Source organism: Pyrus communis, chromosome 5 (assembly GCF_963583255.1).
Source record: "Pyrus communis chromosome 5, drPyrComm1.1, whole genome shotgun sequence".
Lineage (NCBI taxonomy): Eukaryota > Viridiplantae > Streptophyta > Magnoliopsida > Rosales > Rosaceae > Pyrus > Pyrus communis.
In genome coordinates, this window is record NC_084807.1 from 3,252,908 (window position 1) to 3,266,995 (window position 14,088).

A 14,088-nucleotide genomic window follows, 5' to 3' on the forward strand; every position below is an offset into this window, starting at 1 on the left:
AATATAGTTTGCTTAATATTTTTTGTATGAGTTGCTGGGATAAAGATTTCCCATGAATGTTGCGTTATATATGCATTATCGGCCATGTTTCTTGCATAATGTTGATGTACTTTTGGACTTTCCTTTATTGATTTTATAATTAATCAAAATGCAGCATATCCAGGAGCTTATTCGTTGTCTGCAATTTGGACTCTGGTGGCTGGCTCTTGTTGTAGCATCATCTATTGGTCTTTGAATGAGAGCTTTGGCATGTGCTCGGGATTGGATTTGGGTACTCGTCGGATCCCCTCTCTAGGAATCTTAGGAATCAACGAACACAGATAGTTGATAAAAAATCGTGCGGTCATAATTTTTTTTCTTTTTATATTTTCACGCAAAACAATATTGTTTTACTTTTAAAAATATAAAAAGCATTTAATTGGGATTGCACGATTTTTGATCAACAGTCCGTGTTCGTTGATCCCTAGCAAGGAGATCCGGCGAGGATCCAAATCCCTCGGGATCTAATACTTTTTTTTTTGTTTTTCAAGAATGATACTTGATGAATGGCAGATTTATCATGTGAGTGTCAGAAGTTTCATCTTGAGTCTGAACAGGTTTTTATCAATTGTTATTTTCAAAGGTTGATTTTTATGATCATAAAACTGTCATGTCATATTACTATTGTCAATGTTATGCAAGGACTAAAGTTTGTAGAAGGTTGTTGATCCATCTTTGCTGCCACCAAAATAATGTATGTAAAAAGTTGCTGATTAACGATAATAGGTAGCTTGCAAATTTTTTTTAATGTATCTTATTAAATGGATTTGAGAGCTACGATATTACTTAATTATTTTAACAATTTACATTGGCAGTTTTTATTTTTTCACATTTTAACCGAGAAACATGTATATCATAAAAAGTAAAAGAAATTCTAAAATGACAATCGAAGAATTTAAAAGTGCTAATTAGTGTATGTGTGCAAATATAACCGTAAACAAGAATACGAATTCATAATTGAACCCTTAATTTGGTTGTATATGTGTATAAATTTTTTTGCATATTTTATATACTTTAAAAACTCGCTGCAACGTGCGGGTACTTATACTAGTATATATAATGGGTACTTATACTAGTATATATAATATGAACTAGTTGTGGTGGCTGTCAAGATATTCAAAGTATTATATTCAAATGGGTAGGATGCTCTCCTCAGCTTTTAGTAAAAAAAATTAAATAAAATGTAAACGTCATGTTAAGATGGACTTTATTGGACAAGGATCCTCTTTGTGGGGATTGACGGATTAATGAATTATGTTCATTTATCGTAAATTGTGCGATCAACTTTTGTTAAATATTATTTATATTTAGTTTTAAATTAAAAATTTAAAATGATTTCTAACCGTACAATATAAGATAAACAGATACAATTGATTGATTTTGTGAATTTTCACAATGAGGATCCTATTCCTATTTTACGTTGTATTTTTTTGTTCAGCAAGTGACGGAGGTATATGGAGGCGTGGCGCTATTGGTTAAACTCAATTTTTAAATGGAGCAAAAGGTTATGGCGTGCTGTTCCGGAATTGCAAACCCTACCACCCAGCTAAGATCCCAATGATTGCTCTGCTTTGGTGGGTAAGGACTATTTCAATGCTAACAGGATGACCAATGTGAGACCTATACAAAATCATATCCCTATCATCAAATGGATACCTCCGGCGATACAGATGCTCATACTAAACTTAGATGGAGACAAGGCTGATCCTGGTTTTGATAGTCGAGATGCAACCGGGGCCGTCCAGGCCCAGGTCCAGTGCGGGTAGGGCGATCGTCTGCGGTCTAAAATAATTAGGGCACCAAAATTATTAGGACGGTATATTTGTATATGTTTTCATAAGAGTATAAATTTATAAAATTTGGTTCAATGATGAAGAAATTTAACTAGAACTGGTGGTTTTGTCATTTGAAATTAATGAGGAGGTCTTGGGTTCAAAACAAGATGTGTGTTTATTTGTCTTTCAATTTTTACAAATTTCATTTCATAAGAGTATAAATATATAAAATTTGGCTAAATGACCAAGAAGTTTAATTAGAATCAATGGTTTTTGTTGTTTAAAATTAACGAGGTCCTAAGTAAAATGCTAAGTGCATGTTTATTCTTTTCAATTTTTACGAATTTTTGTTTAGTTGTTAATTTATTTTTAATTAATAGCTAGTAGCTATGTGGGTTGTTATTTTTAAACATTTGTTTCTAATCTTCCACAAAGAGTAATGCATTGACCAAATTTTGAAACCAATTTGCAAATCATATAACGTGTCATCAAAAAGTTTAATTTAGTACCAATTTATTACTTATACATATCAATTAAAGACTCAAAAATATCATTATTTTTTTAGTCCCATATTGACAAGGTTAGTAAATAAGCAAAAACACATCACGATTTATACAAAAACACTTTAAAAGTTCAGATGGAAAACAAAACTCATATCTTTCTACTTGTAAACCTAGAGTTTTTTTGTTCCACCTCACGATACAAAATAAATTAGTTTTTCCTTGTTTCTAAATTATTAAGTTTGAAGTGTTTTTCTAAGTATAATTTTATCGATGTCTTACGTGTGAAAACAAATAATTTTCTTATATAAAATGATGGCACATTTTTTGACGTCGCCCCGGACCTCAAAAATCTTTAGACCGGCCCTGGATGCAACTGGTTTATCTACTATTTCTTGAGCATTAACCAGTTAGTAATATGGCATTGACCATTAATTTGGGTGTGCTGCACAAATTAATCTCATAACCTTAACTATTCATTTTTCATGTCATTATTCATAGATTATCTTTGAAAAATGTACTCAAATTGGAAATGGTTTAGAATTATTGTGAAGATTTTATTGTTTATTGACAACATCTTGTTCGTCTATTTATCAGGTCACATGTCGATAACTAAACAACTTTTGATTTAGTGAAATTTTTTTAAAGATGATAACCATAACTTAAAAAATGATCGGTTTAGATTATGAAAAATATTGTCAAGTGGACCTATACAAATGATTAGTGTCATTTTAAGAGCATCTTTAAAGGAGATGTTAAAAAGTCTAAGCAGATTTTCAACGAATTTAACGACCCTAAATCATCAAAATTAAACCCACATAAGCAAAATACTCAACGTCAAATTACGGTGAAAATTCTGATACCGGTTGACAGGTGGTTGGTCGATAGTATTGGAGCTCTCCACGACAGAGATTTTGATAGTGTTCAGATGGAGGGGGTTTGGTTCATAACAACTATTGCAACGGAGGGGCCGGGGTCTCCCTCACCGTGGCTTACAAACAGGATCACCCTTAACAAGGGAGTTTTTGCCTGTAATACATATATACATTGCATATGGTTTTCACATCGAAGGGAGAAGCAGTACGGCTAATGCCTCCCACCATAACCGAGCTCGCTATCCATATTCATTTCTACAAAGCTTTGTTCGGGCTCTCCCATGTCTCTTTTCGCATCCTCAAACTCTGCCAAATTTAGCCTAGCCTTCAACACACATGCAAAACAATAAACACATTTGATCAAAGATCTATGCCTCACACTCCCACGAGGTGGGGTGGGGGGTTAGGCCAATGGATCTCTGATGCTAAGTCAGTTTCTTTGAGAGAGTAAAATGTTTAGGAATTTTTTAGGATCGCAAAAGCTTGTGAAATTTGGTAGAATATAGGGTAGGGGAGAGGGCCGGTCATAGTGTTAGGGTTTTATCCTACCCATGGCGGCATCCTATTGGTCAATGTTTATGGAGAAATATTCTCAAGATAATAAATAGGAAATAATATTTTAAGATAATGAAGTAATTATCGCTAATTGATTTGAATTTGGATTACTTACTTGATTGAAGTCAATCGTCAAATGGGAATGTATTAAATATAGGATTAGGGTAATTAATATCTTTAATGCTTTGACTTTTCCTTACCAATGACAGGTGAACTGTGGGCAGTCGTATTCAGCTGCTGAGACCTATAAAGATGTGATATGCGCGTGGGAATATCTAAGGAGCTTGCCCATTTATTGAGGGCAATCTTATTTTTCTTGAGCAAAATTCCACGTTCGTGACACACCCCGACCGAGATCGGAGTGTGCTGACCGTCACTCAAAGGTGACGTAGCCATGTGCACGTGCGGAAGCTAGTAAAGTAGTAATATAAAGGTACGAATAATTCAAAACTAGCATACAAGGTACTAATATAAGTGCTAGTAAGTGATACAAAATCAGAGCAGGTCTAGAGCAGTCCAAACAAAAACGATAACAGTAGTACGCCTGAAGGCGACCCTACAATGTGGAGTGTCTGTCAGAACGCCGAAAAGCTCTTAAGGGAAACCACCGCAACGGCTAAGCAACTAGAACCTGGAGGGGCGCAAAACAAAAGCGTGAGTGGGCAAAAACAAAGCTCTTTGAAAACCATTTAGCAAAATACTATCTAACCCCTCGCCGTAAAACCTGTATACTTCCCAGAAAATAAACATATAAACGTATGTATAGATATACCAAACATGCTCAAGGGTATGCCAATCATGCTCAATATATGCCATGTCAAAATCTCATAATGATATGCAAGTGCTCAGGTATGAGTCATATCAATCGCATAATCCTCTGGCAGCCGGAGTCACCTAACGTGACCTGTACGGCTGCATATAGAGCTCAAATCTCAAACTCAATAACTGAACCTGCCCACGAGTCGGAACCACCTAAAGGGGTCTGTACGACAGGCCTGGGTGTAACATGTATATACGCTCTAGTGCTACGATCACGTGAAGGCTGTGCGAATAATCGCGGGTCACCTACGAGTCGGAACCACCTACTGTGGTCTGTACGACAGGCCTATGCACCTAGCTTGGATCCAAGCTGAGCGTATGGTGCGGGAGGTGAACAACACGTGAAGGACTGTGCCCTACTCTGGGCGGGAGCACTAACACCAGGGGTGCAGGTTATGAGTTCTCTAAGCATCTCTAACCACTATTTAATGCAATCGTTAAAGAACGCTTACCTGGCACTTACCTATGCCTCCACAGCACCCACATATAAATATATATGACATATGCATAATTGAATACGTAATTAAACTTATATGCCACTACTCATGCATAACCACCAATTATATATAAAAGAAATGGCATATAACGAAGTATTTATACTAATTTCTGGGAATTAATATGTATATAGGTATATACGGAAAACAAAAGCCCACTCACTGGTATGTAGAAGGGTCGTAGCCCCCCTGTCTCGCGTGTGCACGCTCGTCCTCTGGGTACGTGTCACCTAAATGCGAAACAACTATAAAAACGTTAACTTTAAAGCACATAACCCGTTTCTCGTAATAACTTCTCATACATTGCTCAAAATGGACAAATGAATATACCAACGTGATCTACACAACCTCAGGATCACGCCCATATTTTTAGAAAAATTTTTGGACCACGCACGCGCCCCCACGCGCCGGCCAAGGCACGGCCCTACGCGCCCCCACGCGCGGCCACGTGCACTGCACACTGACGGCGTCAGTTGACGCCGTCAACTAACGGAATATTCCGTTAGACTTAACCCCTGCCGTCAGGAATATTCCGTTAAACTTAACCGAATATTCCTGCTTCTTCTCCGGCCAGTCCCCGACGCCGGCGCCGTCGCCGTCGCCGGCACCGTCGCCGTCGCCGTCGCCGGGTACCGTCGCCGGAAAACCTGCAAATCGCTATAACTCTCTCGTTTTTCCACCTTTTTCCACGTTTCTTGCACCAAATTAAAGTCCTAAACTAGTAGAACACAACCATACACATTTTAAGGTCTAAAACTCACTAGATTATACCTGTGCAAGCTTCCCAAAACCGGCCAACTCCACAACCAAGGATCCTGACGTCCAAATTCAACCAACGAGCCACTCCCAAGCTCCTGGGAACCTCACAAACACAACCACAAGCTCAGAAATCCCTAAAACTCAAAGCATAACTATTGCATGAACAGTACTCAAATCGGCCATCGTCGAAACGACGTGAAAACGAAGTGTTTCTCACCTGAAAAGGGTATGGCTGAGCTTGCCTCGACCTCACGAGCTCATATGTGTCCTTGGTTTCCTCGATCTGTGAGGATTTGGGTGGTTTTGATGTTTGTCCGTACGTCGAAGGAAGAAGAAGAAGAAGAAAAGAAAGGGAGAGAGAGACACGGGAGAGAGACAGAGGGAAGGGAAGGACAGAGAGTGTGCAGGTGTGTGTTTGTGGCCCAACACATGCCACAACACACAAAACAACCCCACAACGTGACGAAAAACATACTAGGGGCAAAATTGTAATTTCACACGTACGTTTTAATAATCCCGGGACGGGATGTCACAGTTCGCCTCTAGAATTTTTTGGATTATTTTAGGCTCCACAATTATTACAAGTATTGACTAACGTAATTATTTTTTATTGGTTACACGTCATATGATTTGCAAATTTGGTCTATCCAGCATTACTCTTTGTTGATGGTTAGACTTTGCAACCTACATAACTACTAGCTAGTAATTACAATCGAACATAAGGTAAAAAATATTAACAACCAAACAGAAATTTGTAAAAATTGAAAAAAAAACATGAATTGCATTTTGAATCCAAAAGTTTCTCATTGATTTTAAATAGTAGAAACCACAGCTTTTGATCATTGGACCAAATTTTGTAAATTTATACTCACATGAAAAAAAATTTATAAAAATTAGAAAATAAAGAAACACGTGTATGGTTTTCAACCCAAAACCTTCTCCTTAATTTTAAGGAGCAGAAACCATCTCTTGTTAAACTTCTTAATCATTTAATCAAATTTAAAAATTTATACTCTTATAAAAAACATATATGAATATACCGCCCTAACATTTTTTGTGCCCACGATTGTTTGGGGCGCCAGACGATCTCCCTGCTCGCACTTGCCAAGGCTGACCCAATCTATAGTAAAGGATGTAGAAGTAGGTTAAGTCTCACAACAAACAAAGTGGAGTGTTAACACCTAGGCGTTAGGCCCCTGCCCCTACCCACCTCCTGACTAGCACCTTTAAAACCTTGCTTCTGCATAAACATAAATATTAAAAAACATTGCATAAAAACATTGCAAGTATAGCAAACGTTGTGATATAATTATTTACAATGTTCCCTTTCCTCCAAAGCTCTTCCTTGATGTATATTTAAACTAACCCAAATAATAGATTAATTTAAACCAAATTAAACTCACAAGTGCACGAATCAGTTGCAGAAATAAACGCAAATATGAGGTCGATCCCATAGAGATTGCTTTTAATACTAATTCAACCAGTTGATTACGTGAAACTTAACTTAACTAGGAAACGAATGATTGACTAATTGGTTATGAAAAATAATTAAAACTTCAAGTTAAAATAAAACTAGGAATATGAGTAACAAAAACACGCAACGAATGAAAGTTTGAAAGAAATTAATGTGATGAAAGCCTAAGGTCATGAATCCACCAATAACAATCGTATCCCCTTTTCTTCAAGCCGATTACTATCCAATTACCATGCCAATATTTAAGGTTGTTCTTTATAAGATATGAATTAATCCTTGGTCAGACATCAACTCGTGTATCTATATGTGATAGCTATATCCTATTGGTTAGGCGTACAGTTAAACACATAAAAATCTATTAAGCACTGAAGAATAATGTCAACCAAGTAGGACTAATTTGATATTGGTCATCCTCACTAGTTTGTCTACTTTCCTTAATCTTAGTTCCAATAAACCTAATTGATATTGGTCATCCTCTTAGACTTATCTAGTTATCTATAAACAAGTTCACAATGATGGCCAGTCACAAGAACATTCAAAACTGGAATAGATTAAGCACAAAGATTAAGAACTAAACATGGCATGTAATCGAATAATAATCAACAAGATACTTCGGAAATAATCACGTTATGGCTTCATCATAAACCTTTGAAAAGTATTTTAGTTACACAGTCATAATAAAAATTACAAAAGAGGTTATGGAAGAAGATAAAACCCGGAAAAGAAGGGTAAGAGCACGCTAAACTGTCCTCCTTCACTTGGGACGACCGTTCTTGTGTGTATTTCCTTTTCTTTAGATAGCCTAAGGCCCTCTATTTATTCTAGTGAAACCCTCAAAAGTCTGATAAAAACTATCCTAAAAAAAAAAAAAAAACCCCTAAATAATTAATGACATAAACTAGGAAAGAATCCTTCTTGACTTGGGAAACACGTCATCTGTCGTGCACGCCAGTTCTAGGGTCTGTTTATCCTCTGGAAAATTCTGTAAAAATATGGAAAACGTAGCTTGATCTCTTATCTTTCCAAGCATATATCGCATACCGCTAGGAAAAATCGGAAAAGCTTCCAAATATTTTTTCTCCTGCAGCTGCGCAGTTCTGACTGGAAAGTTACTTCTGCAGGATTGATTTGTAAAACTGGAACATTTGGCTCCATGAAAAATTACGAAATTTGAACACAATGATCTTCAGCCTCTTAGCTTCCTTCTCCAATTGGCCTCATAAAAGCCCAGAAATATAATACATAAGGCCCTTGTGCCGCAAGAATTAAGTCGAAACGATAAAGAATGCGAATAGAAACAATCAGCAAGAACAGAAGGAAGACCAAGCAGATTTTCGACGAAATTAAAGAACCTAAATCATCAAAATTAAACCCACACAAGCAAAATACTGAACGTCAAATTAAGGTGAAAATTCTCATACCGGTTGACAAGTGGTTGCTCGATAGTATTGGAGCTCTCAACAACAGGGATTTTGATAGTGTTCAGACGGAGGGGCTTGGTTCATAACAAATATTGCAACGGAGGGGGTCTCCCTCACCGTGGCTTACAAACAGGATCACCCTTAACAAGGGACTTTTTGCCTGTTATACATATATACATTGCATATGGTGTTCACATCGAAGGGAGAAGCAGTACGGCTACTAATGCATCCCACCATAACCGAGCTCGCCATCCATATTTATTTCTACAAAGCTTTGTTCGGCCTCTCCCATGTCTCTTTTCGCATCCTCAAAATCTAACTCCGCCAAATTTAGCCTAGCCTTCAACCTCTTGACTTCAATCTTCAAGGCATCCATATTATTTCTCAGCTCTTTTACCTCTAGTTCCCTTTCCACAAACTTCTTCATACCCAATGCAGACTGAACATGAGGCTCCAACCAAGCCAAGTCAAATCTGAAGGACTCAAGCTCCTCCCATAAAAGTCGAAGGTGCTCACAAGCATCCTCGTTCATATCTGTACCCTTGTTAGTCTTTAGAAAATGCAGGAGTCTGCCCAAAGCTGTGAATGCCCATTCAGTAAACATAGGACTCCTCTTCCTTTGGCACTCGATCAATGAAGGATGCAACAAACAGACTTCCTCCAGGAATGGAACAAAAGCTTTGTCTATTTTCCCTAAACCCCTGAAATCCATGAGCTCGCCAACTGGGGCAGAGGTTTTTTGCTCATGTTCCTTGCCTATCGGAGATTCAACAGGGCTATCGTCACCCCCAGTACAAACTTGTCCATCACTTGGTCCGTCCCACAAGGCCAGCACTTGAGCAGAACTAAGTGTCGTGACTGCTACTGAAGAGATTAGAACATGGTCAAAATCAGCATTTGTTTGCTTTTGTTCAGAACTTGGTGCATCCTGAAAAGCAAGCACCTGTTCAGAAATAGGCGCTGTAAGTTGTACAGCTTCCACATCTGAATACCCTTGCCTTTCATCTTCATGGTGTGAGGGATTAGGAGGACAAAACCAGGTTTCCTGGACTTCGGCCATACAATCAACCTGACTGACAGCAACCTCAGCTTCAAGAACACATGTATCATTCACAATAAACCCTTGGGCGACATCACAAAGCTCACTTAGAGGCATGAATGATGTGAAGCCCCAATCTCTTTTACTTGCGCAGAACACATGTTTAGTTTCTGTAAATCAAAATAAGAAAAACATAGCTCATAGGCAACAAAGGAAACTCAACATTACTATCATGTACACAGTAATTCTGTTCTCTGGTGGTCTAGCATGTCTGGGCACCACAAGTAGACATGCTTTCTGAAGAACTAAATAAATCTCCTTTCTATGGGAAAGTAAAAGTTACCACTCTTCTTCCTCTTTAATTTTTTTTTTTTTTGGAGAAGAAACCAAAATCTTAATACAAAAATTATCAAATTTACAGCAGCAAAACAATTAAGTTAAATTAGAAGACCAGACATTCAAGCTTCAAGCCACACTCAATCAACTGCTGCAACTTCCCAGTCCAGCAACCATGCTGACGATTGGCATGCATGGATAACTCCCTGAACTCTACATTGACCGAAGCCCAAAGAGTTGACATAAAACTAACTCTACCACAAGCACACCTACCCCTGAACAATCCTTCAAAATCCTCCTAGTTTCAACGTTTCTATCCCCAAAAAACGACCATCACCCTTCAACTTCAGAGTTTTGACTTTCATGCCTTTTCCCATGACATTGAGAACTGCATACTTAACAATTCATAAAATACCTTTTGGAATCGCCCAATTTACCTGAGCCTAATTTCCACCAATCATCATATCTGAGACTTAGTGGGACGCTGTATGTCCAGAACAAACAAGAGAACACACTTTCATATTTCCATTCTTTTTGCCAGCGACATGAAGTACAAAAATTGCTACTGCAACTGACGCCAAAACCTAAAGCCGATAGACAACACTTGGTACGAAGGAGTCTTGCGAAAAACATAACAAGTGCAGACAAGGCAATTAAAGATTGAATTGCAATCTAAAGTAAAATAATAATATTCGAGCAAGTGAGAGCCTGAATGAAAGCAAAACCAACAGAAATGCACCAACATAATTGTGAAATAAACAAGATGAAGGGAGGGCAGTGAGGGGATGTGACTTACCAACTGTTATGGACTTATCATATTTGACTTGGTTGACGACAGTCAAGGTGAATTGGGCATATTTACTCCACCCAGATGGCAATGCTGAAGCATCTGCAACTTTCAAATATATCGACAGGTCTTGTGTTCCAGGGATTCCGCTGCTGCCCTTCGGATATACGACAATTTGCCTGACGGTTAAAACAACATATACATCTTATAAGAAAAGTGATTTTCGCACTCCTATTTTAATCTGGACGGGTACAGAAGGAGAACAAAAACAAGGTTTGATATTTATATCAAGATTTCATAAAGATGGGTCATCGGCGGACTCTAATCAAACGTACACTGTCCTGTTCTCTACTTGCATCTTACCACATATCAGCATAACAAGTAGGGTTTTATCACAAAAAACCTCAGTGTGCCGTTACAAGAATTGAACAACCAAAGTACATATATGCAAGAATTAAACAACCAAAGTACACATACAAGAATCAAACAACTAAAGTACATATATACGAGAATCAAAAACCAAAGTACATACACACATGAATCAAACAACCAAAGTACATATATACAACTATACAAGAATCAAACCACCAAAGTACATACATACAAGAACCAAAACAACCAAAGTACATATATACAAGAACCAAACAACCAAAGTACACATATAAACAAAAATCAAACCAAAAAAATGAAATAAGAAAACGAAGAATGTCATCGAGTAATAATTTGAAGAAGAAAGTGAAACATACCATTCAAAATCACCGATATTAAAACCATCGGAGTAATGTTTCTGGGATCTCAACCTAGAGAATTTCTCAATCTTCCATGTGAACGTCACCGATACAAGCTCCCCAACTTGTTTTTTCTCCATTTGTTTCTTCTGCAACTCAAATGCACCTAACAATCTATAAAACAAACAAGAAAAACACCAAAGTACATATTTATATACTAACATTTAACACCCAAAAAACCCAGAAATAAAAAAGATACAACGAACACATACCTTCCTCAAATGAACGAATCAAACTTGGCACTTGCAGATTGAGTGAGAGCGCGGGAAGAGGCAAGAGGATGAGGCAACGACTTATGTAGGTTTCTTCAGATATAATTCGTGGCTCCTGTTTTCCCAGGAGCAAGTGAGCATTACAAGATGCCGTGGCAAACAATAAGCCACACACCGCTCAGGTCTCATTGAACAGGAGGACAGTAGTGGACCCCATCATTGGAAACAAAGCAGTCGCCAATCACGGAAGCTGCCATGTCTACAGTCTACAGTATCAGTGAAATTTATTGTCGACGTGATAACTCGGAGGAGTAATCGTAGAGAGATTAATCTTTTTAAATTAAATTTACAAACTAAATAATATAGTTGTAAATAATTAAATTATTAATTAAATATTAATTAAAATACTTATTTTTTGTAGGTAATATATCATTTAATTTGCAATTTGGTTTGAAAAATTTGATATTCTTAACATTTCTCTATTTTAAAGTGTTAGGGGGATAATGTCAAACTTACGCGATAGGATGAGACTAATTATGGGGCCACTTCACAAGCCTTAACGATGTTAAATACAAGCCGTCGATATTTGGGGATGTAACTAGATATTTGCCCAAAAAAAACAAAAACAAAAAAAAGTTGATGTACCCGACAAATGAGCACCACACACCTGGCCTATATTTGCCATCTTTTTAACACGTTGCATGCTATATATATATATATATATATATATATATATATTTTTTTTTTAGTTAACCACTGTTTTCTCTTTTAAATTGATACATATTTCACTTTTAACATGTTGCAAATAATCTTCCCTGTTAATCTCATATTCTCCTCATTGTCAAGCGCTTGTGTAGTTATTGCCATCAATAGAGGTGGAGGTGAATATCTTGCTATGAATTCATGGCGGTGCATTGTGGGAGTTAATCTTGGCACTTGCAAAGAGAGTGAGAAAACAGAAGAGGGAAGAGGATGAGGCTGTGACTTATGTTTTGTGGATTTTCTTTACATTTCATGGCTCTTGTTTCCTCAGGAGCAAGAGGGAATTACAAGATGACGTGGAAAACCATAAGCCACACACTGCTCAGGTCCCACTGGATAGAAGGAAAGTAATGGACCCCATAATTGGAAACAAAGTAGGATCAGTTTCCACACAATAGATGTGACAAATTGTGATGCCACTCCACAAGCCTTTACGACATTTTATACGAACCGTCAATATTTTGGAGTGTAACTGGATACCAAATACCCAAACAATTGATGTACCGCACAAATGAGCGCCCTGACACCTGTGCTGTTTTCCATATGTTGCCATCTTTTTGACACGTTGCAATCAATCTTCCCCTTTAATCCCTAACTTTTCAGGAAAAAAAACTGAAAAAAAAAAAAACAAAAGAAAAAGTTAACAGAAGGGTAATGCTAAGGAGACATGTATAAGGTGAATAGCTACTTTGTTTTTGGAGCAGAAGGCTCCATCTTTGGAGAGGAAACCAGCACACAAAGTCGCTCAAAGTCGCTCCATCTTTGGTATTTATAGGTTTCACATTGAAATCCTCCAAAATCCACCAATTCACAAATTCCTTCAAATTCAATTCGTTTTCCAATACACCTAAATTTTTAGAGACTTTGAAAAAAATCACAATTGAATACATCTAGATTTATAGGGATTTTTAAAAAGTCTCTAGAAATCTCAATTGAATACACCTATATTTCTAGAGACTTTTAAAAAGTGTTTATAATTCTCAATTGAATACACCTAAACTTTTATGAAGTCTTTTAAATTCCTAATTGAATACCCCTAGAATTATTAATTCCCTAAAACTCTCTCAGAATCTCAATTGAATACACCCCCCTAAATTTGTAGATAAAGTTTTGAAAACTAAAGGATATGAAAGTTGATGATTGGTTTATTACTTACACATTGATAAACGTACTTATTCCAATTAGTGACACATCATTTAGTTTGCAAATATCTCCCTAGCATTACTTTTAAAAGAAATGCTAAGGAGAGTCTCTCAAAGTGGGACGCTTCATGGACTCTCTGCCATCTCATCTTTTTTTTTTGCACAATGTTTTATAATGTTGGCATTGGAATTGTGCCAAGAAGATGAGTGGCAGAGAGTCCATGGAGAGTCACATTTTTGAGAGAATATTCTTAACATTTATCAAAAGTTAGGGTAAATTACATTTTACACCCCCAGGTTTCAGTGCAATT

At 37.2% G+C, this 14,088-nt stretch overlaps 1 protein-coding gene across 1 annotated transcript; it reads right to left on the reverse strand.

Moving 5' to 3' along the window:
• Window positions 1–8,670: 8,670 nt before the first annotated feature.
• On the reverse strand, window positions 8,671–12,032 carry LOC137734738 (MATH domain and coiled-coil domain-containing protein At3g58210-like). Its single transcript, XM_068474011.1, has 4 exons — window positions 11,874–12,032; window positions 11,620–11,775; window positions 10,883–11,052; window positions 8,671–9,920 (listed from the first exon to the last, which is right to left on the reverse strand). The coding sequence occupies exons 2-4, from the start codon at window positions 11,739–11,741 to the stop codon at window positions 8,932–8,934; spliced, it is 1,281 nt and encodes a 426-aa protein (XP_068330112.1). The 5' UTR covers window positions 11,742–11,775; window positions 11,874–12,032; the 3' UTR covers window positions 8,671–8,931.
• Between the last annotated feature and the right edge of the window lie 2,056 nt (window positions 12,033–14,088).

Excerpts from the sequence above, each read along its gene's own strand:
- LOC137734738 (XM_068474011.1), bottom strand. The coding sequence starts at position 11,741 with ATGGAGAAAAAACAAGTTGGGGAGCTTGTATCGGTGACGTTCACATGG. Across the intron at positions 11,053-11,619 it reads AATATCGGTGATTTTGAATG|GCAAATTGTCGTATATCCGA; the intron begins GTATGTTTCACT and ends TTTAACCGTCAG. Across the intron at positions 9,921-10,882 it reads TGATAAGTCCATAACAGTTG|AAACTAAACATGTGTTCTGC; the intron begins GTAAGTCACATC and ends TTTGATTTACAG.